The 25219-nt window shown below is 41.4% G+C and overlaps 1 protein-coding gene across 1 annotated transcript in view; it reads left to right on the forward strand.

The window, feature by feature from the left end:
* Positions 1–25219, forward strand: part of LOC138807050 (beta-2-syntrophin) — a 77735-nt gene that overhangs the window by 34098 nt on the left and 18418 nt on the right. The window contains exons 2-4 of the mRNA XM_069992628.1: positions 9648–9861; positions 17123–17333; positions 24234–24376. Coding sequence (XP_069848729.1) covers positions 9648–9861; positions 17123–17333; positions 24234–24376 — 568 coding nt within the window. The remainder of the gene's footprint in view (positions 1–9647; positions 9862–17122; positions 17334–24233; positions 24377–25219) is intronic.

Here is a 25219-nt window from a genome sequence, read left to right on the forward strand (position 1 = left end):
AGAGACAGCGATCTGAAGATCACAGTTTGAAGCCAGCCCAGGCAGGAAAGTCCCTGAGACTCTTATTTCCAATTAACCAAAAAGCTGGAAATGGAGCTGTGGCTCGAGTGGTAGGGTACTAGTCTTAAGCAAAAAAGCTCAGGGACAGCGCCCAAGTCCTGAGTTCAAGTCTCAGAATAGGCATCCCCCTCCCCCAAATCAAAAGTGCAAATCCAAAATGTTCAAAACATTTTATTCTTTAAAAAAAAGGAACATTTTTCACATTCTATTGCACTTTGAACAGACTAAGAAAAATGCTTCTTAGCCAGGTATTAGTAGCTCATGCCTATAGTCCTAGCTAGCTGCTCAGGAGGCTGAGATCTAGGGATCTTATTTTGTTTTTGTTTTTTTGGTCATGGGGCCTGAACTCTGGGCTGGGCGCTGTCCCTCAGCTCTTCAGCTCAAGGCTAGTGCTCTACCACTTGAGCCACAGCGCCACTTCTGGCTTTTTCTGTTTATGTGGTACTGAGGAATCGAACCCAGGGCCTCATGCATGCAAGGCAAACACTATACCACTGAGCCACCTTTTCAGCCCCTAGGGATCTTATTTTGAAGCCAGCCCCAGCAGGAGAGTCTGTGAGACTCTTACCTCCAATTAATCACAGAAAAAGCTAGAAGTGGTGCTGTAGCTCAAGTGGTAGCATGCTACCCTTGACCAAAAAGAGCTTGGGAACAGCATGCAGGCCCAGAGTTCAAGGCTCAGGACCAGGAAAAAAAAAAAAAAAAGGAAAACACTTCTTAAATTCATTTGAGAAATGTTTACTTTATAAATATCCTACAACTGCTTAACCATTTGAAATGAATAGTTAAAGAAGTCCCAAGGAGAAATTATACAGTCCTAAATTATTTCGGTCTAGCTTATTTTTCTGTTTGTGTATAAATAGAAAATTGTGAAAGCTAATACTCTTGTATCAATATAATAGATATCCATGTTAAAATTCAGTTGAGAATGAAATAGTATCTTGTTTTGCCAGTTTGCTTAAATTCATTACAGAAGGCCATAATTTTTAAATTCTGAAATTCTGATTACTGGGGACAAATTTCAGAGCTAACTTACTTGTGATTTATTTGGACTTATTCCACCATTGGCTCAGAGGTTTGGAAGAAAACCTAAATTCTCCTTGTCAGACCAGTAGCAATTTGAGATCTTCAGAAAGGATATTTTTGCTACTTTTATTGATTTAGACAGGACTTTGATTGAAATGGAAAATGAAGGATGGATAAAAACTGAATTGAAAATCCCAGTACTTGCACAAGTCACAGTTACTTGTCTAAAACCACAAGATATTGAAATCACATCTTAGAAGCATACATACAGCTTCTGAGAATATGCTTGGCTTGCCTGCATTTTCTCTCCCAGATGCCCGGCAAGAAGAAAGGAACAGTATTCACAGCTAAATGATAAGGCAATAATGGGAAGGGAGGTAGGGCTCTGGAAATGGTAGCCCAGCAAGAGATATGATTCAAATTGTGTGAGGTCATGTGCTTACTTAGTTTATTTGCTCCCTGGGCTACCATACTACTACTTGAACCACATCTCCTGCTCTCTTTTTTTTTTTTTTTTTTTTTTTTTTTTTTGTCGGTCGTGGGGCTTGAACTCTGGGCCTGAGCGCTGTCCCTCAGCTCTTCAGCTCAAGGCGAGCGCTCTACCACTTGAGCTACAGCGCCACTTCCGGTTTTCTGGTGGTTTATTGGAGATAGGAGTCTCACGGTCTCTCCTGCCCGGGCTGGCTTTGAACCGCGATCCTCAGATCTCAGCCTCCTGAGTAGCTAGGATTACAGGCGTGAGCCACCAGCGCCCGGCTCCTGCTCTCTTTTTGCTGGTAGTTTTTTTTTTTTTTTCCCTTGATTTTGTCAGTTGTAGGGCTTGAACTCAGCCTGGGCGCTGTCCCTCAGCTCTTCAGTTCAAGGTTAGTGCTCTACCACTTGAGCCACAGCGCCACTTCCAGCTTTTTCTGTTTATGTGGTGCTGAGGAATCGAACCCAGGGCCTCATGCATGCAAAACACATGCAAGACACATTCCTAGCCTGTGAGTACATTTCTTGTCTAACGTTATCTCCTCCCTCATTTTTCTCCCTCTTTTCCTCCCCTCCCCTAATCCCTCCTCCTGGAATTTTGTATTTTTACATGATTCTTTTTTTTGGGGGGGGGGTTCGGTCGTGGGGCCTGAACTCTGGGCCTGGGCGCTGTCCCTCAGCTCTTCAGCTCAAGTCTAGCACTCTACCACTTGAGCCACAGCGCCTTTTCTGGTTTTTTTCTTTTTGTTTTTGTGGTGCTGAGGAATTGAACCCAGGGCCTCATGCATGCAAGGCAAGCGCTCTACCACTGAGCCACCTTCCCAGCCCCTTTTACATGATTCTTAGAAAGGGTTTCTATAACATGGCAAAATGTTCTTTTTTGTGTGTGTTAAGAGTAGGATTAAGCCAGGTGCCGTTGGCTCATGCCTGTAATCCTAGCTACTCAGGAGGCTGAGATCTGAGGATCACAGTTCAAAGCCAGCCCCAGCAGGAAAGTCCATGAGACTCTTACCTCCAGTAAACTACCAGAAAACCAGAAGTGGCGCTGTGGCTCAAGTGGTAGAGTGCTTGCCTTGAGCTGAAGAGCTGAGGGACAGGGCCCAGGCCCAGAGTTCAGGCCCCACGACTGGACCAAAAAAACAACAACAACAACAAAAAAAAAAACACTCCCACTTGATATAGAGCTTGCCTAACAAATTCAAGATGCTGGAATCAATCCCCAGTGCCACAAACACACATTCCCCCCAAAAGAGGTTAAAATAGTCATTTTAATGTAGTGTATATTTTACCACAATTGAGAGGCAGGGGGAGCAATCAAGTATTTTAATAGTTTGGGTAATCTATACTGCAATGGAAGCGAGTAGGTTAGATCACAATCTTGGTGCTGGAAAGAGATGGTCTGGCACTTGATTACATGTGACTAGGGAGTAGCTCACAGAGTCCTTAGTAAAGCAGTTCTCATATCTTGAATGAGCATGAGAATAAGCCATCCAGGCAAAGTAATTGTACTTTATACCACACTTACCACACCACTACCCAGGTTAGGTCCTGGGCAGCTACAAAGATGCTAATGCTAATCTTAATAACTGAAACAGGGAGAACAGATTGATGGGATTAAGGATAATGAAGATTAATTTACATTTGGATATGTTGAAAGAATCAGGACAGCACCCAGCTGTAGGAATTGGGGCCAACAAGAGATAATGGCTCTAGATATATAGATCAGTCCAAAGATCTAGCATTCAGATTTGGCAGGTAGGAGAAGATAAGTGAGAAAGAAAAAAGGGCTAAAATCAGAGCCTTGGGGGAACGTACTTGTCATAGAGACAGGAGGAGAGTGTTTCCGAATGGCTAAGAGAAAGAGGCATCAAGTCAAGGTTAGTCAGGTCAAGACAGACCTTTTCTGCTTTGGGTAAACCTGCTATTCATTTTGTGCCAGTATTTCTATGGACACATCTCTTGTGAGTCTCTTTAATGTTTTTGTCTCCTCCCCTTCTCCCTGTTCCTCTTCCTTCCCCTTTTCTCCCTTTCCCTCCCCTTCTCTCCTCTTCTCTCCCCTTGTAAAGAGTATCCTTTTCCTCATCTACGCTCACATACTTGGTGACTGTTCTGAAGGCTTTCATTTGCCTCCTAGTTCCATTCCTGTTCCTCTGCTGCTCTCTGCCCCAGAAGGCTACCTCACAGGCTTCCGCAGGCTCCCATGGCCCTTGGGTTTTGGTGGGCGTAACCGGTGAAGAACCCAACAGGATCACTGGAGGGAAGAGGAGGAGAATGAGGTTGAAGTATTTGGCTAAATGTCTCTGCTTCTCTCAAATCAGTCTCTCCAAGTCTTTTGTTTTCTGAGTCTGGTAGTATTTTCCTCCTCTCCAATTTCCAAGCCTGGTTGTGGAAGCAACCCTTTTGTTCATAGTTCTGAAGTGTACCACACTTTTTCTAGTAAGGTTTCCCTGCTCCTTGCCCCCATCTTTATAGATTGGCCCTTATTAAGTCCTGAACCATCTGTTCTCTACTGGGACCTTATCTGAGACAGTGATCTGATCCAGTTTCATGGCTTTAAATATCAACCCTATGCTAGTAGCACCCAAATTGCTGTCTCCAGCCCAGACCCATTTCCTGGACTACAGAGTCATGTGTCTAGCTGCCTGCCAGACTTGATTGTCTAATGTGTGTCTCAAGTTCCCAATCTTTCTTCCTAAACCTGTCAGAGGCAACTCTACCCTTCCTATTGCAAGGACAAAATCCTAAAATCATCCTTAACTCTTCTCTTTTCGCTACCCCCGTTACCCAGTGTGTCAGGCCACCTAAATAGTTCCATTGGCAATAAAGTCATAGAGTCTGGCCATTCTTAGCACCTGCACTCCAAGTACCCTGGTGCAGTTGCCATTACCTCCCCTCTGAACCTGCCAACTGGTCTTCCTGCTTCTGTCCTCACCCTTCTACTTTTACACACACACACACACACACACACACACACACACACACACACACACACACACACACACACACACACACACACACACACACACACACACACACACACTTGCTCAAAACATTTGAAATCCAGACACATTGCTGAGTGTGTTAGTAGTTCATTCCGTTATTATGCAGAATGGTGTTCTATACCTGGTTGCATTCACCCATTTATCCATTGAAAAAAATTAGGTTGTTTCTAGTTTTGTAATATATGAATAAATCTGCTTAAAGACATTTATAATGTTTTTTGTTTTTTCTGTGCTGGTCCTGGGGCTTGAACCTCAGGGTCTGGACACTGTTCCTGAGTTTCTTCATGCTCAAGGCTGGCACTCTGACACTTGAGCCACAGCTCTACTTCCAGCTTTTTCGGAGTAGTTTGTTGGAGATAAGAGTCTCATGGACTTTCCTGCCCTGGTTGGCTTTGAACTGTGATCCTCATATCTCAGCCTCCAGAGTAGCTAGGATTACAGGCATGAGCCGCCAGCGCCCAGCTAACATTTATGTTTTTGCTTTCATTTGTCTAGAATATCATTAGTTATTAATTGTAGAGTTGAGTTTTTTTTAACTTTTTTTTTTGTGCCAGTCCTGGGGCTTGAACTCAGGGTCTGGGCACTGTTCCTGAGCAAGGCTAGTGTTCTACCACTTGAGCTACAGCATCATTTCCAGCCTTTTCTGTTTATGTGGTACTAGGGAATCGAACCCAGGGCTTCATGCATGCAAGGCAAGCACTACCACTAAGCCACATTCCCCGCCCAAGTTAAGTGCCTAAAACAGTTCCTTGTACATGGTAAATTAGTAAATTAGTAAGTGTGCTACGTAACTTTAAAATGAAGAGGTAGATGCCAGATGTGATGGAGTGCACCTGGAATCCCGGATACTTGAGACTCAGAGATTGGGAGGATCTGCCCTAGCAAAAAGCAAGACTCCAATTCAGTAAACTAGTTGTGAAAAAGCATTCCTGTAGTCCCATTTACAAAGGAGGCATAGGTAGGAGGATGGGACCCAAGGCCTGTCCTGGGCAAAAAGCATGGGATCTGATCCGAAAAATAATGTAAAGCAAAAAGGTTAGAGGTTTGGCTCACGTGATAGAGCACTTGCCTGGCAAGCACAAATCCTGGGATTAACCCCACCAGTACTGTCAATAATAATAATAGTAATAATAAATGAAGAAGTGGGCTGGGTGGGGTGGTACATGTCTGTAATCCCAGCATTTGAGAAGCTAACCAGAAGGACTGCAAGTTTAAGGCCAGACTGGGTTACTTTGAAACACTTTGTCTTAAAAACCATAACATAATGAAATAAGAGAAACTGAATATTTTCAAGGTTCATATCAAGTCATGGACTATAGTCTATTCAAATTCCTAAAAGGCCAGTAGACTTGAACCAAAAGTCACCTACAAATTGAAGATGTAAAAGGCTTTTTTTTTTTTTCTTTTTTCAGTTGTGGGGCTTGAACTCTGGGCTTGGGCATTGTCCCTCAGCTCTTCAGCTCAAGGCGAGCACTCTACAATTTGAGCCACAGCACCACTTCCCATGAACTTCTCATGACCTTACCTGCCCAGGCTGGCTTTGAACTGCAATCCTCAGATCTCAGCCTCCTGAGTAGCTAGGATTACAGGCGTGAGCCACCATGCCTCGCTTGTAAGTCTTTTTATTGAAGGCAAAGCAATTCCCACTGTTTTGGGTGGCCATCTGTTAGATTCCTGGTTTGAAGGAGTAGTTTGTGATGAATCTCTTGAGAGAATACTTTAGCAGTGATATCAGCATAATACATTCCTGTGCAGAATGCAAAGCCACATCTTCTACCCTTAGATAACCTAGAAACAAACTTGCTTGTGAATACAGGCAGAGTAATAGCACCTCACATTTTTTGTCACCCACTTAATTTCACTAGAACTCATTAAAAAGTATACCGGAAGGATTAAAAAGATATTAAGAGATGAAGAAAGCAATGATTTATGAGGGCAGTGTTTACAAGATAAAATGATGAGTTCACCCAAATATGTATATTTACAGCCATGGGCTCTAAGTGCACTAAAAAGCTTTTAGTGCTTTTAAAATTATATAAGTAGACCGCAGTCATACTCACTAGACTCTCTTGAAAATGAACTGTACAACTTGTGGGTGGGAATAGGAGGGAAAAACTGGGAGAGAGCTTCAGTATCCAGGCATTTAAAACAGTTTATAGACATTGGTGTTTAACTATTTTGAGGATAATCTTTAGCTGTGGGGGGAGAGTGAAAGAACCCTGAGCTATATTGTGCATTCTGAATTGAACCAAAAGCCATACATGGGTTGTAATGGTATTGTTATCCAGCCAGGTGTTCAGGTTAAGGTCCTATGGCAGCTCTGGAGGTCGTAGCATAAGTCTAAAGCAGAATACTGTTAACTTTTCATCATTCCCAAATCTCATGTAATTAGAAACAGATGTCAGTGTACAATATTTTAGCCATTTAGCTAATTAGACAGCAATATGGGCTGTATTACCATAAACTCAGGTGCAGCTTGCTGCTCTTTTAATAAGGTGATCCTCAAGAGAGAGAGAGAGAGAGAGAGAGAGAGAGAGAGTGTGTGTGTGTAGCATCAGATCATAGATGCTTCTTCTAAGTAGATCACTAGAATTCTTTTCAGATCACTATAATTTCAAGATTACTTACTTAGGATGTCTTTATTTTTCCCCACTTGGTATATGTAATTGGTAGAGTTCTTCAAATATTCAAAAAGCATGTCTCTGCCATTGGCGGTGACTGAAAGCCTTAAGATTTCTGCCAAGTTCTTGTTATCTAATCCTCTTGAAAGCACAGAGCTACACTGTGTGTCGAAAAGCCTGACTCAGCTAACCACTCAAGGGATATGCTGACTGCCCGCCCCCCCTCCCCCATTCTTCTAGTGTGAAAAAAAATCTCCTTGGTGACCTGAGGCAGCTAGCTTTTACTTTCTCCACCCAGAATCACACATAACTGTACAGAAAGCACATACACTTAAGCAAGTAATACACTGTTTAAATGCTAGCATTAGAATCCTATTTTCTAATATTGTGCTTAATTCCAGCAGATCTTGTTTGATAATGTATAAGAAAATAGCTTCATCTCTTCTAGTGATTAGTGATGAAAATTTTAACTAGGGCTGGGAATATGGCTTATTGGTAGAGTGCTTGCGTAGCATGCATGAAGCCTTGGGTTCAATTCCTCAGTACCACACAAACAGAAAAAGCCAGAAGTGGCGCTGTGGTTCAAGTGGTCGAGTGCTAGCCTTGAGCAAAAGAAGCTCAGGGACAGAGCCCAGGCCTGAGTTCAAACCCCAGGACTGGCAAAAAATAAAATAAAAATTTTAACTGGATGTGGTGGCTCACATTTGAATCTTAGCTGTTTAGGAGGCAAAGATCAAGAGGATGCTAGTTTGTGACCAATCTGGACAAAAAGTTGATGATATCCCCTCGCCACTCAACTAATAAGAAGCTGCATGTCATAGTGTACATCTGTCATCCAGGCTATGTGAGAAGTGTAAATAGAACGATTCCATTTTAAGTTTTGCAATTCCTATGATGTTACTCTTGTGACCTATCACATTGGAATTTGAAAATGAGGTAAAATACAGAGGCAGCCCATTAAGAGAGAGAATGATGACTGATTCATCTATATTCAACTATTTAAAATTCTTGTAATGTTATTTAAGATTTTAATAATCTTCAGTGTGTGTGTGTGTGTGTGTGTGTGTGTGTGTGTGTGTGTGTGTGTGTGTGTGTGTGTGTGTGTGTGTGTGTGTGTGTGTGTGTATGTCAGTTGTAGGGCTTGAACTCAAGGCCTGGGTGCTGTCCTTGAGCTGAGTAATTTATTGGAGATAAGAGTCTTATGAGCCAGGCCCAAAGAAACATAGGTCCCATGGTTTCCCTTATTTGTAATATCTAGTATATGTATGAGTCAAGCGGAAAAGGTCAGATAATGTGATGTCAGGAAAATGAACCCTTAGATGTGTATTTTAATGTTTTTTTCTTTCATGCATGTGTTTCTAACGCATTTATAAGATTATCTCTTTGTTGCTTTATATGTCCCTCCCCCACAGTATAACCCCTGCTTTCACTATATTTGATGTCAGTATAACTTGTGGAGGAGATGGGGAAAAACCAGTTGTTTAAGGATACAGGTGGACCTGTTGCAACAATGAGAAGTACAAGTTGTCATGTCCAAAACTAGCTTTACAACGTCGGTGCGGGGGGGGGGGGGGGGAGGGGAGGGGAGGGAAAGGGGGGAAGGAGAAGGATTGGGATTGGAGGGGAGGGGGGAGGCTGGGAAGGGATGTGAAGGGTAACCAAAGGAGGAGGCTGCAATGCTTGGTAAGAAATGTACGCATTATCCTGCCCACGTAATTGTAACTCCTCTGTACAGTATGTTCACAAATAAAATTAAATTAAATTAAAAAAAAAAAAGTCTTATGGACTTCCCTGCCTGCGCTGGCTTCAAACTGCGACACTCAGATCTCAGCTTCCTAAGTAGCTAGGATTACAGGTGTGAGACACTGGCACCTGGCCAGTTTATTTTTTTAAAGCAAGAACACCCTGCCTCAACATAATATGCCAGTCATGACTGAGGTAAAAGAAGTGTTTTATGAGTCCTAAAATTGAACATAAAAGGAAAAAGTCTTTTGTCTATTGAAAGCTGTATTTTAATTTGAGGTATCCTTGATGTTAATAGGACATTTTGAAACAGCAAGGCTATCTGTTGAGCCTGCTTTGTTGTGCTTATCTTGATTATACTTTATTTTTAGGTTATGTTTTTTAGAATGTAATGATGCTTACTTAGTATGAATAAGAGCAAGAAAGAAATAACACATCTCTCAGATATTTGAAATGTTCTCGTGTGAAGAGAAATTGTTTATTCTACATGGCTTCAGTAGATAGTAAACCAACAGGTAGAAGCATTAAGACGTTTCTAAGTGCAAAGAATTGTCTGAAGCTACATGGTGTTGTCTCAGGAAGCACTGAAATCTATCTCGAGATTCATGGCTCTTGAATTTTGTGTTTTTACTTTGTTGTAAATACTACTTACATGTGACTATCATAGTTTTCATTTTTCATGGGAAAGAAAATGCTAACCTTGTTCACTGATTTTTGTTCATAGTCAAGTTCATCCGAGAAGTAACACCATATATCAAGAAGCCATCTTTAGTATCAGACCTGCCATGGGAAGGTGCGGCTCCCCAATCACCAAGCTTTAGTGGCAGTGAGGACTCTGGTTCTCCGAAACACCAGAACAGCACCAAGGACAGGAAAGTCATCCCTCTCAGGATGTGCTTTGCTGCTAGAAACCTAAGCATGCCAGATCTGGAAAACAGGTGAGCTGTACCTAACAAGAACATCATACTCTGAACTGAAGGACTTGCCTAATATCACACAACTGTCTGTTAACTCAGTTATACAGAAGAAAGATTAATACAGATAAATTTTGCAAGTGCCATGTTACACTAGTATGTGTGTGTGTGTGTTTATGAAAAATTTGGACAGACACACAACACACTGTATATTGGTGGTTACCCCTGGGGTATAAAATGGGAATAGAGTAGAGCTGGAAAGGGCTGAGCTCTGCCATCAGACAGTCCTAGTTTTGAATCCCTACTAGGCCACCTTCTCAAAGAAAGGCTCTGAGTTACCAAGGACGCTGAGATGTTAGGATTGTGGTTTGAAGCTAGCCTTCTCAGACAGTACCAAGAAATGCTTATCTCCAATTAACTAGCTCAGAGCTGGGTTTGGGGCATGACTCAAGTGGTAGAATACCAACCATAAGCAAAAAAACTGAGTGAGAGTAAGAAGCCCTGAGTTCAAGCTCCAGTACCAGCACCAGGTCGAGGAAACCCTACCAGACATTCTTCCAAACTCCCAAAGTGATTTTGCCATTTTATGTTCTTATCAACAATGTCTGAAAGTTTCCTTGGCTTCACATTCTCACTAACATTGTTGGTATCAGCCTTTTTAATGTTAGCCAATCTGGTGCATGTAGCAGAATATCTTTGTGGCTCATCCTCTATTTATGTAAGGCACTATTGTTACTATTGCTTCTACTGCTACTTTAGTACTTTGATTTGCTTCCATTATGTAGAGCTGGAAGAAAAAAGCAAAATGTTGTCGGAATGAGTAAGTTCATAGGAAGGAAGAAGTTTACTTCCTTCCCCACAATCAAGTTTCATAGCCTCACTAGATACTAGATACTTCTGATAATTGTTAAGTATTTCATTGTGGAACTTGAAAACTAAATAAATAATGATGAAGTGAAGGGACAGAACATGAGCACATTCCTTAGCAAACAATATGTGGGCAATGTAAAATTAGCAAGAACAAGGTGTCTTAGAGGTCACTTTTGGAAAATGTTGTCTGTGTCTTTTGCACTGGTTTACAATATCTTAGTCATCTTCACACTGGCTATTCTCCATGTAAGAACTTTGGCTTTCAGCCTGGGCAGGAAAGTCTCTGAGACTCTTATCTCCAATTAGCCACCAGAAAATGGGAAGTGGCTCTTTTGCTCAAGTGGTAGACTGCTCTCTTTGAGCTGAAGAGCTGAGGGACAGTGCCTAGGCCCAGAGTTCAAGCCCCACGACCAAGCAAAAAAAAGAAAAAAGAAAAAAAGAAAGAAATTTGGCTTTATAACATGTAAAATCACATGTTTATTACTAAATTGAATTAAGTCATATCTAAGACTCTTCTCTTGCAGAAAAGCAATATAGGCCAGACTTATAGAATCCTGTGCTTATATGTATCTAAACATTGATTAAATTTGTCTAATTCTTAGGAAATCCTCAGTGGTTTGACTAGAGGCCAAAACTGTTGACATTGTAGCTGTCTCTTCTTCTTTCCTTTGGGCCCAATTACTGGCACATGCCTCTTTACTTTTATTAGCAGAGTTTGCATTTGAATTTTTCTTTTTGGTGCGGGTCCTGGAGTTTAAACTCAGAGTCTGGGGGTTGTCTCTGAGCTCTTTTGTTCAAGGCTAGGGCTCTACCATTTGAGCCATAGTGCCACTTCTGATTTTTGAGTTGTTAATTGGAGGTAAGAGTCTATGAGGGCTTTTCTGAAGAGGCTGGCTTCAAATCACAATTCTCAGATCTGAGCCTCCTGAGTGGCTAGGATTACAGGCATGAGCCACTGTGCTCTACCATTTGAGCCACAGCTCTACTTCTGGCTTTTTGGTAGTTAATTGGAGATAAAAAGTCTCAGGAACTTTCTTGCCCAAACTGGCTTCGAATCAAGATCCTCAGATCTCAGCTTCCTGCATAGCTGGGATTACAGGAGTGAGCCTAGCTGATTTTTTTTTTTCAAACAGACTGTAGATATGACTTTATCCCCTTTGCAAGTTTTGAGAGTTTTTATCTACTAAGAAGATTCCCATAGATCCTAGATTCAATCCTTTTTGATTTCTCTTCTTAAATTTTCTGTCTTACAATCCCTTTTCAAGATATTGTACTTTCTCTTTTCATAAATTAGTGATCTTCCCCTGTGAAATAGCCCACTGCCTATTTTCCTTCTTTTGAGCCCCAAGGTATCCAGTGCTCACTTGTGCTTAATGAGCTGTAATTTGTAATATTTTTTTTTCTGTTCTTTCAGTTAGTAATAACTACAATCTTTGTTAATGGGGTTTTCAGAATTTATACTTTGTCAAAGGAGCCAGTCTGGACATTGTCCCAGGAGCTACATGAAATGCAAAGACTTTTTTTTTTTTCCTCTAGAAAGTGACTATTTTATACTTGAAGGACGAACTGAGTACTATCTTTAGTGCTATGTAGGTCAGTAGGAGGAGTGAAGGAAATTCCTTGTCATGGTTTTGCCAATGAACATTTATTTAGCATATGTTTAAAGGATTTTCTTCTGACTAATGCCAAAGTAACTAGGTGGATATCAAAAGATTCTTCTAGAAAACATTCAGCCTGATAATACATGGTACCTCTATGATGATATATGGTACCACTTGGGCCACAGCTTCACCTCCAGCTTTTTGGTGGCTAACTAGAAATTAGAGTCACAGACTTTCTTCCCAGGCTGGCTTAAATAGCTAGGATTATAGATGGGAGCCACCAGCACCTGGCTCCCATGTTTATTATGGCACTATTCACAATAACCAAGTTAGGGGTCAGGTGTGGTGACCCACAGGTATAATCCTAGCTGCTCAGGAGGTAAACATTAAGAGAGTCACAATTTAAAGCCAGCACTGGCAAAAAGCCATCAGACCCCTTTTAGTCAGATATAGTGATCCCAGCTACATGGCAGGTTTAGATAAGAGGATCATGTTTTGAGACCCTACCTGAAAAATAACCAAAAGTAATGACAGAAAAGAACTAGGGGTATGGCTCAAGTGATAGAATGCCTGCATAGCAAAAGGGATGCCCTGAGTTCAAACCCAAATTAATTAAGGAAGAATTACCAAGTTATGGATTTAACTTCAATGTCCATCAACTAATGAATGGATAAAGAAAATATGGCACATAAAGTCTACCATATTACTTTGTATGTTCCTCTCCCACAGTATAACCCCTGTTTTCACTGTATTTGATATCAGTGCCCTGTATCTTGTATGTACACTTTTCTATTCAGGGAGGGGAAGGGAAAAAACAAAATGCTTAAATAAGGATGCAGGTTGACCCATTGTAACAATGAGATGTACAAAACATATGTTGAAAATGAACTTTACAACTTTGGTGGGGGGGGTAGTTGTAGAGATGGGAGGGAAGAGATGGTAGGGGAAAACAAAGGAGGAGGCAATAATGCTCAATAGGAAATGTACTCATTACCTTGCTCATATAACTGTAACCCTCTGTACAGTATTTTTACAATAAAAAAGTAGCCGGGTGCCAGTGGCTCATGCTTGTAATCCTAGCTACTCAGGAGGCTGAAATCTGAGGATCGCGGTTCAAAGCCAGCCCGGGCAGGAAAGTCCGTGAAACTCTTTATCTCCAATAAACCACCAGAAAACTGGAAGTGGTGCTGTAGCTCAAGTGGTAGAGCACTAGCTTTGAGCTGAAGAGCTGAGGGACAGCATTCAGGCCCAAAATAGTTTACCATATTAGGCATATTTATGCACTAAAATCGTTAATGTTAAACATATTCATGATAATACACAATAAGTCTCCAGTACTTTATTATAAAAGAAAAACTGCTCTGACTAAAGAATAGCTCCCCGGGCACTGGTGGCTCACGCCTGTAATCCTAGCTATTCAGGAGGCTGAGATCTGAGGATCGCAGTTCAAAGTCAGCCTGGGCAGGAAAGTCTGTGAGACTCTTATCTCTAATAAACCACTAGAAAACTGGAAGTGGTGCTGTGGCTCAAGCGGTATCGCACTCGCCTTGAGCTGAAGAGTGCAGGGACAGCGCCCAAGTCCAGAGTTCAAGCCCCACAACCGACAAAAAAAAAAAAAAAAAAAAAGTAGCTCCTCACTCCCCCTCTACCCGGCTCCTAACAACCACTATTCTGCTTTGTTTCTGGGTTGCTACTTTAGATAACTCATAAGTATATTCATATGATATTTGTACTTTTATGTCTGGCATATTTTACTTAACATAATATCTTAGAGGTTCATCTATGTTGCAGCAAGGATTTTTCCTTTTTTTTTTTTTTTTTTTTGTTTAGTTGGTTGGCTATTTTGGGGGGATTGGGGAGTACTGAGATTTAAATGGCCTCAAAGATAGAGCACCAAGTGTTCTACCACTTGAACCCTGATTTTTTTTTTTCAGTTGTGGGGTTTGAACTCTGGGCTTGAGTACTGTCCCTCAGCCCTCCAAGGCTAGTGCTGTACCAGTAGAACCACAGTGCCACTTCCGGTTTTCTGGTGGTTAATTGGAGATGAGAGTCTCACGGATTTTCTGCCCAGGCTGGCTTGGAACTGCGATCCTCAGATCTCAGCCTCCTAAATAGCTAGGGATTATAGGTGTGCACCACCAGTGCCTGGCCTGATTTTTTTTTAAATGTATTTTGCTTATTCATTCATTGATGGGCATCTAGGATGTTACCACCTTTTGACTATAGTGAATAATGCTGCTATAATATGGTTGCTGATGTATCTCCTAAAATAATCTTTTCAGTGTACTGTGTTCGTCACTTTGTTCCCTTGTTTAAAGTCCTAAATGATTCCATATTGCTTACTAATTAGTAACAAGACTTAACCTGTTATTCAAGACCTTCTATATTCAGATCCCCTGGTTCCTCTCACTATATTTACATATAGGATAAGGAATCAAATAGATGAGTTAATCAGATCTACATCCAAATCAAAAGCAAGTAGTTCATGAAATCTGTTGTCTCAAGATTCTCTAAGGGAAATGAGCTTTCAAACGTGAACGTTTTAAAGTGTTTGTTCAGTTATTTGGGTTTTGGCTATTTTCTAAGACTTTTGTCCTATTGGACTATTGCTGTAGAACTTTAAAGGTAGATAGACTGACTGTTAGGGCATGTGAGTTAGTATAGATACTCTACCAGATAGATGTGTTTATAGATTATCTCATAGTATGATGCCAACTTAGAGATCTAGAGGTTTTCTTTGCCAGTTCTGCTTTGCCACTACCATCATGGGAGCATTGAAGTAATAGTCACACTACTTCACCGACAAATTACAGTCCTTTACAGCCCTTTTTGTAACTGGTAATTCTGTTTTACCAGAAATTATTTATTTTTGTTTTATCATTGTTTCATTTAGACTGATGGTAATCAACAAGAATGGAGGCAAGATATTTTTTTCTGTTTTTGTATCTCCAACACCAGTATCTACTATAGTATTTACCACATAGTGGGAGCCAATAAATATTTATCTAAGAAAGGATCTACTACCAGGCACCAGTGTCTCATGCCTCTATTCTAGCTATTCAGGAGGCTGAGGTCTGAGGACTGAGGTTTGGATCCAGCCTGATCAAAATAAAAGAAAAACAAACAAAAAGAGACCCTTATCTCCAACTAGTCAGCAAAAGGCTGCACGGGCTGACATGATAGAGTACCTGCCCCTATTGAAAGCAAGAGTTTGAGCCTGGAGTTAAGTCCCCAAACTAAACAAGCAAACAAAAATAACGAAAGGATAGACCAAACAGAGTTCAAAGGAGAATAAATATTTGTCATATAAAATAAGACAACTTAGACTCTTTGCAACAGAAAAGGGCTTAAAAATGTGCAAAATTGAAAAAGGAACAAAAAATAGGGCAAAGGAGATGGAGTCAAGCTTCAAAGCAGAAATGCTGGTATATGTATGAGGTGCTTGTCGGTGATAGGCTAATAAGCACTTCAAAGCAGTACAGATTGTCTTCAGAAAATAAGGCTCTCTCCTTGGTGACTAACACTTTGTCAATTTCTGACCCACCAGGGGAGACATTCATAATAGCTTTTTCGTTTTTCCATTTTCCAAGATAAATGCATTCCCATGTATGTTAGTCACTTATTTATTTGACTTATCTTAGTAAGTACTTTATCCAGAACACATGACAGTACTCTCTCCCCCCCCCCCCCCAATTGCTTTATAAGAAATTTGTTCATATGGGGCTGGGAATGTGGCTCAGTGGTAGAATGCTTGCCTTACATGCATGAGGCCCTGGGTTCGATTCCTCAGCACCACATAAACAGAAAAAACTGGAAGTGGCACTGCGGCTCTAGTGGTAGAGCACTAGCCTTGAGCACAGAGAGGTTCAGGGCAGTGCCCAGGCCCAGGGTTCAAGCCCCATGACTGGCAAAAAAAGGAAAAAGAAATTTGTTCATGCACATTTTTAAAAATTAGCTTATTTGCTGGGCGCCGGTGGCTCATGCCTGTAATTGTAGTTCAAAGCCAGCCCTGGCAGGAAAGTCTATGAGACTCTTTATCTCCAGTAAACCACTAGAAAACTGGAAGTAGTGCTGTGGCTCAAGCAGTAGGGCGTTCACCTTGAGCTGAAGAGTGTAGGGACAGCGCCCAAGCCCAGAGTTCAAGCCTCAGGACCAACCAAAAAAAATTTCTTAGTTCATTATTTGTATATTTTAATAACATACTAGAGTTATCTAGATAGTTTTAGAATATCAGTTCCACTTTTGACCCAAGAAGTTCAGCAAGTATCACTTTACATTTCTGGATATGGAATTAAGGCAAAGTGATATATTCTGTAGACTATAATGTAGGTGCCTTATCAGTTCCTTTCATTAACCTTGTACAACAACTGATCCAGCAGTCAAGTTTGCTGATAATTTTTTTTTTTTTTTTTGTCGGTCGTGGGGCTTGAACTCTGGGCCTGGGCGCTGTCCCTCAGCTCTTCAGCTCAAGGCGAGCGCTCTACCACTTGAGCTACAGTGCCACTTCCAGTTTTCTGGTGGTTTATTGGAGATAAAAGTCTCAGGGTCTCTCCTGCCCGGGCTGGCTTTGAACCGCGATCCTCAGATCTGAGCCTACTGAGTAGCTAGGATTACAGGCGTGAGCCACCAGCGCCCGGCTTGATGATTATTTTTCTAGGTGTGGTTTTCTCTGGAATTGGACTCTAGAGAATGGAGAAAAAGTGCCTTTATTTGAGAAATGCAAAATTAAATTAGATTTTCAGTTTGTGTGTTAAACTCTGGTAGGTGTGATGACTTCTGACCTAGTTCCATTTTTTCTTTTCTTTTGCACACAGATTGATAGAGCTACATTCTCCTGATAGCAGGAACACGTTGATCCTCCGCTGCAAGGATACAGCCACTGCACACTCCTGGTTCGTAGCTATCCACACCAACATAATGGCTCTCCTCCCACAGGTGTTGGCAGAACTCAATGCCATGCTTGGTGCTACCAGTACAGCGGGAGGCAGCAAGGAAGTCAAGCACGTTGCCTGGCTGGCAGAACAGGTAGGCTAGCAGGCAGGGCAGCCAGAGTTCACTGGACCCTTATCAGAGCCAGAATGGTTCCCCGCTGCATTTATCTGTCTGGTCCCTGTTTATATAGTGTGTGTGTATGTATACATACACACGGTTTTCACTGGCTTTACATTTTCATTAAACTTTCTTCGTCTCTTTGACTCATGTGTGTCCTAGTAGGTAAGAAATAGACTAAATCGGGCTGGGAAGGTGGCTCAGTGGTAGAGTGCTTGCCTTGAATTCATGAGGCACTGGGTTCGATTCCTCAGCACCACATAAACAGAAAAAGCCAGAAGTGGCGCTGTGGCTCAAGTGGTAGAGTGCTTGCCTTGAGCTAAGGAGCTGAGAGACAGCACCTAGGCCCAGAGTTCAGGTCCACAACCGGCAAAAAAAAAAAAAAAAAAAAAAAAAAAGAATTAAAAAAAGAAAAGAAAAGAAAAGAAATAGACTAAATCATTGGCTCCTAAAAACAAAGAAAGAAACTGGATTGAGTAGTAATTGTTCTATGCTTGCAGAAATGTTAGGAGTCTTTTATTTTATTTATTTATTTATTTTTATTGTGAAAATACTGTACAGAGGGGTTACAATTACATGGGCAAGATAATGAGTACATTTCTTATCAAGCATTGTAGCCTCTTCCTTTGTTTCCCCTTCCCATCCCTTCCCATCCTCCCCCCGCCCCCAGGAATCTTTTATTTTAAACAGGTAACACATTCACATGGTTCAGAAGTCAGTAAAAAATTTAACTCATTTCTGCCCCCCATTTACTATTTGCCATCCCTACCCCCAAGGCAGGGTAGTTACTTTTATTTTATTATTATTATTTTTCTAGGGTTTAGGGTTCTGGATTTTTTTTTTTTTTTTTTGCCAGACCGGGGCTTGAACTCAGGGCCTGGGCACTGTCCCTGAGCTTCTCTTGCTCAAGGCTAGCACTCTACTACTTGAGCTACAGCACCACTTCCAGCCTTTTCTGTTTATATGGTACTGAGGAATCGAATCCATGGCTTCATGCATGCTAGGCAAGCACTCTGCCACTAAGCCATATCACAGCCCCTACTTTCCTTTTTCTTTTTCTTTTTCTTTTTTCTTCTTTTTTTTCTTTTGTTGGTCGTGGCTTGAACTGTTCAGGGCCTGGGCACTGTCCCTGAGCTTTTTCATTCAAGGCTAGTATTATACCACTTTGAGCCATAGTGCCACTTCTGGTTTTCTGATGGTAATTGGAGACAAAGAGTCTCATGGACTTGCCCAGGCTGGCTTTGAACTGTGATCCTTACATCTCAGTCTCCTGTGTAACTAGGATTAGAGGCATGTGCCATGGGTGCCTGGCTACTTTTTTTTCCCTAGTGAATCCTTTCACATTTTGTGTGTGTGTGTGTGTGTGTGTGTGAGTATAAGAAGATATGAACATATATTTTCTCTGATAGAAAAGATAACATGATGAATAGAACTTTATATATATAATATATATTATATATACATATATATAATATATATATATATATATATATATATATTTTTTTTTTTTTTTTTTTTTTTTTTTTTTTTTGGTCCGGTCATGGGGCTTGAACTCTGGGCCTGGGCACTGTCCCTCAGCTCTTCAGCTCAAGGCTAGCGCTCTACCACTTGAGCCACAGCGCCACTTCCGGCTTTTTTCTTTTTGCTTATGTGGTGCTGAGGAAACGAACCCAGGGGCCTCAGGCATGCAAGACAAGCGCTCTACCACTGAGCCACCTTCCCAGCCCAGAACTTTATATTTTAATTTTTTTTGTGACAAGTATTGGGACTTGAACTCAGGGCTTTGCACCGTTGTATGGCTTTCTTGCCTATACTTGACACCCTGTCAATTGAGCCATTCACTTACTCAAGCATTTTGTTGCTTAATTGGAGATGGAACCTCACAAACTTTTTTGTTTGGGCTGGCTTCAAATTGTGATTCTCCAAGTCTTTTTTTTTTTTTTAAATCAGTCATAAGGCCTGAACTCTGGGCCTGAGCACTGTCCCTCAGCTCTTCTGCCACAGCGCCACTTCCGGTTTTTGAGTGGTTTATTGGAGATAAATATCTCATGGATGTTCCTGCCTTTGCTGGCTTTGAACCATGATACTCAGATCTCAGCCTCCTGAGTAGCTAGGATTACAGGGGTGAGCTACCTGCGCCCGGCTTTTTTATTCTTATTTAATTAGTGTGTCTGATCTGGGTATGGTGGCTTATGTCTAACTCTTCCTGCTTAGAGAGCTAGATTTAGAGGATCACAGCTTGAAGTTAGCCACAGAAAAAAGTTTACAAGACCCTATCTCAAAATAATTTAAAAAACCTTGGTATGTTGATATGCATTTGTTATTTCAGCTATGTGGGAAGTATGAATAGGAGGATCATGACCTGAGCTGTACAGGTAAAAAGTAAGACCCTGCTGAGAAAAATAACTAAAGCATTGGGAGACTGAGGTAGGGGAATCACATTTCAAGACCATCCTGGGCTACTTACGGAGACCCTGTCTGAACAACACCCTTATCAAAACGAAAGGGATGAATCAGCCATTAATGTGCTCATACTGAAGTTTGAACTCAGGGCCTTGTATTTGGTAGACAGGTATTCTTCTGAGCTATGCTAGCCCTCATTTTTTTTTCTCCATGAACTAACATACATTTGTAATATGAGAGGGTTTTGTTGTATTTCCATACACATTCATGTTGTCTTTGAACAGATTCACCTCCTTCACCATATTCCCCTTCCTCTTGTCCCTGTCCTCAATCATCTTCTTTATAATACCCAATTTAACAGATGAAATGTATTTCATTGTGGTTTTTGTTTGCATTCACCTGATTAGATATTGAGTATCTTTTCATGTGTCTTGGTCATTTGTATGTCTTCATGTAAGAAATGCCTATTCAGATCTTTGTAGGGGGAGGGGATAAAAGCAGAACTTCACATGTCTAAGCAAACAAGCTCTCCCACTGAGCTCCCCCCCAGCCTTGCTCATTTTGAGTATTTTGCATTCCTTACATGTTTTGGGTATTTGCCTTTTATTTCAATGTATGATATGCAAATATTTTTTTCCACAGTCATTTTATTGTTTCTTTTCTTTCTTTTTTTGTTATTCTCGGGGCTCAAACTCAGGGCCTGAGTGCTGTCCCTGAAGCTCTTTGTGCTCAAGGCTAGCCTACCACTTGAGCCACACTGACACTTTCAGCTTTTTATGAGTAGTTTCTTGGAGATAGGATTTTACTTTTCTGCCCCACCTGGCTTCAAACCATGATCTTCAGGCCTCAGCCTCTTCAGAGCCTAGCTAGGCTTACAGGTGTGAGCCCCAATGGTGCTTGGCTAATTGTTTCTTTACTCTGCTAACTCTGTTGTGGAGAAGCTTTTCAGTTTCGTGGAAACCTGTTTGTCTGATTTTACTTTTGCTTGCCTGGTTTTGGAGGTCTACTTAAATTCTTTTTTCTTTCTTTCTTTCTTTTTTTTTTTTTTTTTTGCCAGTTTGGAGCTTGAACTCAGGGCCTGGGCTCTGTCCTGAGCTTCTTTTGCTCAAGGCTAGCACTCTACTATTTGAAGCACAGTGCTATGTCTGGCTTTTTCTGTTTGTGTGGTACTGAGGAATGGAACTCAGGGCTTCATGCATGCTAGGCCAGCACTCTACCACTAAGCCACATTCCAGCCCCTGGCTATATTCTTTTTTTTTTTTTTTTTGTCGGCCCATGGGTCTTGAACTCTGGGCCTGAATGCTGTCCCTCAGCTCTTCAGCTCAAGGGTAGCGCTTTACCACTTGAACCATAACGCCACTTCCAGTTTTCTGGTGGTTAATTGGAGCTAAAGATCTCATGGCCTTTCCTGCCGAGGCTCACTTTGAACCACGGTCCTCAGATCTCAGCTTCCTGAATAGCTAGGATTACACATGTGAGCCACTGGCACCCAGCCACTGGCTATATTCTTATTACTGTTTCATTATTTCTATTACTGGAATGAAATCCAAGGTCTTATGTGTACTACATGTATTGGGAAGGGGGCATTACTAGCTACAGAATTAAGGGCATTAGGTTTGCTAGGTTTGTTTGCTTTGTCATTTTAGATACTACCAATCTTATGATTCTATTCTTTCTTTCTTCCTTTCTTCCTTTCTTCCTTTCTCTCTCTCTTTCTTTCTTTCTTTCTTTCTTTCTTTCTTTCTTTCTTTCTTTCTTTCTTTCTTTCCTTCTTTCTTTCCTTCTTTCTTTCCTTCCTTCCTTCCCTCCTTCCTTCATTCCTTTCTTCCTTCCTTCCTTCCTTCCTTCCTTCCTTCCTTTCTTTCTTTCCTTTCTTTCTTTCTTTCTTTCTTTCTTTCTTTCTTTCTTTCTTTCTTTCTTTCTTTCTTTCTTTCTTTCTTTCTTTCTTTCTTTCTTTCTTTCTTTCTTTTCTTTCTTTCTTTCCTTTCTTTCTTTCGCTGGTCCTGGGCTTGAATTCAGGGCCTTGGTGTTTTTTTGCTCATTTAGTGCCTTAACACTTGAGCCGCCACTCCACTTCTGCCTTTTTGGTGGTTAATTGGAGATTAGAGTCTCAGACTTTACAGCCTAGGCTGACTTCAAACTGTGATCCTCAGACTCAGCCTCCTGAGTGGCTAAGATTATAGGTATGAGCCACCAGCACCTGGCTCATGGTAAAATAACTCAAAAATAATAAAATTAAAGAACTCAAAATTCCATGAAGTCACCAAATGAAACGCTTGTATTTCCTATAAAATCACTTTTAAAAAATATGCCAGGCACTGGTGACTCACGCCTGTTATCCTAGCTACGCAGGAGGCTGAGATCTGAGGATTGCGGTTCAAAGCCAGCCCTGGCAGGAAACTCCATGAGACTCTTATCTCCAATAAACCACTAGAAAACTAGAAGTAGCACTGTAGCTTGAGCTGCAAAGCGCTTGCCTTGAGCTGAAGAGCGCATGGACAGCGCCCAAGCCCAGAGTTCAAGCCCTACGACCGAGAAAAAAGAAAAAAAAAGAACTTTAGAAGCTGGCTGCAGGGGGGCTAGGAAGGTAGCTCAGCGGTAGAGTGCATGCCTTGCAAGCATGAGGCCCTGAATTCGATTCCTCAGCACCACATAAACAGAAAATGCCGGAAGTGGCGCTGTGGCTCCAGTGGTAGAGCACTAGCCTTGAGCTGAAGAGCTGAGGGATAGCACCCAGGCCAAAAAAAAAAAAAAAGAAGAAGCTGGCTGCAGGTGGCTCATGTCTATAATCTCAGCTAGTCAGGAGGCTGAGATCTGAGGATTGTGGTTCGAAACCAGCCCGGCAGGAAAAGGCCATGAGACTCTTTTTTTTAATTGTGAAAATACTGTACAGAGGGGTTACAATTACATGGGCAAGATAATGAGTACATTTCTTATCAAGCATTGTAGCCTCCTCCCTTGTTTCCCCTTCCCATCCTACCCCTGCCCCCCCATCCTACCCCTCCCCCTCCCCCCCCTCCCCCCCCCCCTCCCGCCCATGAGACTCTTTATCTCCATTTAACCACCAGAATACCGGAAGTGGCACTGTGGCTCTAGTGGTAGATTGTTCACCTTGATCTGAAGAGCTCAGGGACAGTGCCCAGGCCCAGAATTCAAGCCCCATGACCAACCAAACCCCCCCCCCCAAAAAAAAAAAAAAGATTTAGAGAATAAGTAATCACTTTTAGTTCTGTCCAATTCTGTTTATTAGAAATTTTGGAGAAGGGTATTGTGTAGCTAGGTGTATGTTAATGTGATGATGCTTAGACACAAACAAATTGAAGCCTTAACATTAATATCCCTTTTTCTCCAGCCAGACACTCAATATTAGAGCCCAAGGCTGCTTATGCTGCTACCCCAACCAAAACCACCAAGCAGCATTAGGACTCTGCTTAAAGCAAACAGTACCTTAGAAGTTAAGGCAGCAGGCAAACAGAATGACTTAAAATTCAGGCCTCATATTCTCTTGTGGTTGGAAAATATTCCAGATATATTGGAAAATATTGAAAACACTAATATGTATATGTGTATTGGACTGCAGTGCAAAATAGTACTTACTATAGATCTTGTTCACAAACATTTAAAAATTGTTGCTGTTTAGATTCTGCAGACATTTGATAGGAAGATTTTCTGTCCTACTAGTAGGAGTAGCCTGAGTTTCTACCTTGTAGTTAGAAGATGTTACTCTAGGTTTACACATTAAAATATTCTGAAACTATATTTAATTCTAATCATTAGATATAATAATTAGAATTAGAATTAGTGATAATTTTTTTAGAGCAGGGGAAAAATGTCTTCATTTGGTGAAGTCTGTACTGTAGTGTGAGCCCTTCCTTCATTCCTTCCTTCCTTCCTTCCTTCCTTCCTTCTTTCCTTCCTTCCTTTCTTTCTTTCTTTCTTTCTTTCTTTCTTTCTTTCTTTCTTTCCTTCCTTCCTTCCTTCCTTCCTTCCTTCCTTCCTTCTTTCTTTCTTTCTTTCTTTCTTTTTCTTTTCTTTTCTTTTCTTTTCTTTTCTTTTCTTTTCTTTCTTTCTTTCCTCTTCTTTCTTTCATTTTTTTGGTGGTCCTGGGGCTTGAATGTTGTCCAGGAGCTCTTTTGCTCACGGCTAGCCATCTATAACTTGAACCATAGCTCTACTTCCAGTTTTTGAGTAGTTATTTGGAGATAAGAATCTCATGAGGACTTCTGCCTGGGCTGGCTTCAAACTGCGATTCTCAGCTCTCAGCCTCCTCAGTAGTTAGGATTACAGGCTTGAGTCACCAGTGCCTGGCGAGCTTTTTCAAGTCCACATACCACCTTACACCTCCCAGTGAAGAATCCCTACTAGTGGGAAGCAACCTGTTTTTAAGTCAGTTGAGATGAGAAACAAGGAGATCCACTGGGCCATCACTATATATACCACTGTAGTAACTTCTGGATTTTACTGTTGTTGCAGGCAAAGCTGGATGGTGGAAGACAGCAATGGAGGCCTGTCCTCATGGCTGTGACTGAGAAGGACTTGCTGCTTTATGACTGTATGCCATGGACAAGAGATGCCTGGGCATCGCCATGCCATAGCTACCCTCTTGTTGCCACAAGGTAGGAGTAAAGGGGAAAATATACTCAAATCTCAAGAATGGTAAAGTGAATTCCATCTTCACTGCCAAAAACAGCATTTCAGTCACTGAGGTAGACAAAACCTTTCACAGCTCTTGATCATTTTGCAGCTCTAGTTTAGAATGAATTGTTTCTGACACTAGTTTTTTCATGTGTGCTTTTTAAATTTTGTTTTGTTTTTTTGGGGGTCCACTAGTGGGGCCTGAACTCTGGGCCTGGGCGCTGCCCCTCAGCTCTTCAGCTCAAGGCTAGCACTCTACCACTTGAGCCACAGCCCCACTTCCGGCTTTTTTCTTTTTGCTTATGTGGTGCTGAGGAATGGAACCCAGGGCCTCATGCATGCAAGGCAAGAGCTCTACCACTGAGCCACCTTCCCAGCCCCGCTTTTTAAATTTTGAAGCAGCTTCCTAACCATTGCCTTCAAGACTTGCTTAGTCATGGAGATAATGGGCTTTTTTCCCTTCCTCTATTTTATTGACCATGACTAGAAAACCACTGAAATTGTAGTTTCTAGTTACAGTTGTGACTGAATGGTGAAATTACTTAAACCAGAATGTGGTACTGAGGATAAACCACACAATATAGCCAAGATATTCTCTCATTTCTCTAAAGTAAATGCAGATAATTTTGATTCCGCCAAATAAACATTTATTTGACCTGAAGTAATAGAATGTTTCTAGCATGCCAGATGTGGGCAGATTAGAAGGGTAAAGAATAAATATAGATTTAGAGGGGCCAGGGTACTCACTCAAGTAATAATAAATGTAAGACTAGACAACATAGTCAAATTAGATTTTATGGAGACTTAAAAAAGATCAGCCAGGC

Source organism: Dipodomys merriami, unplaced genomic scaffold (assembly GCF_024711535.1).
Source record: "Dipodomys merriami isolate MVZ:Mamm:240054 unplaced genomic scaffold, mDipMer1.0.p SCAF_41, whole genome shotgun sequence".
Lineage (NCBI taxonomy): Eukaryota > Metazoa > Chordata > Mammalia > Rodentia > Heteromyidae > Dipodomys > Dipodomys merriami.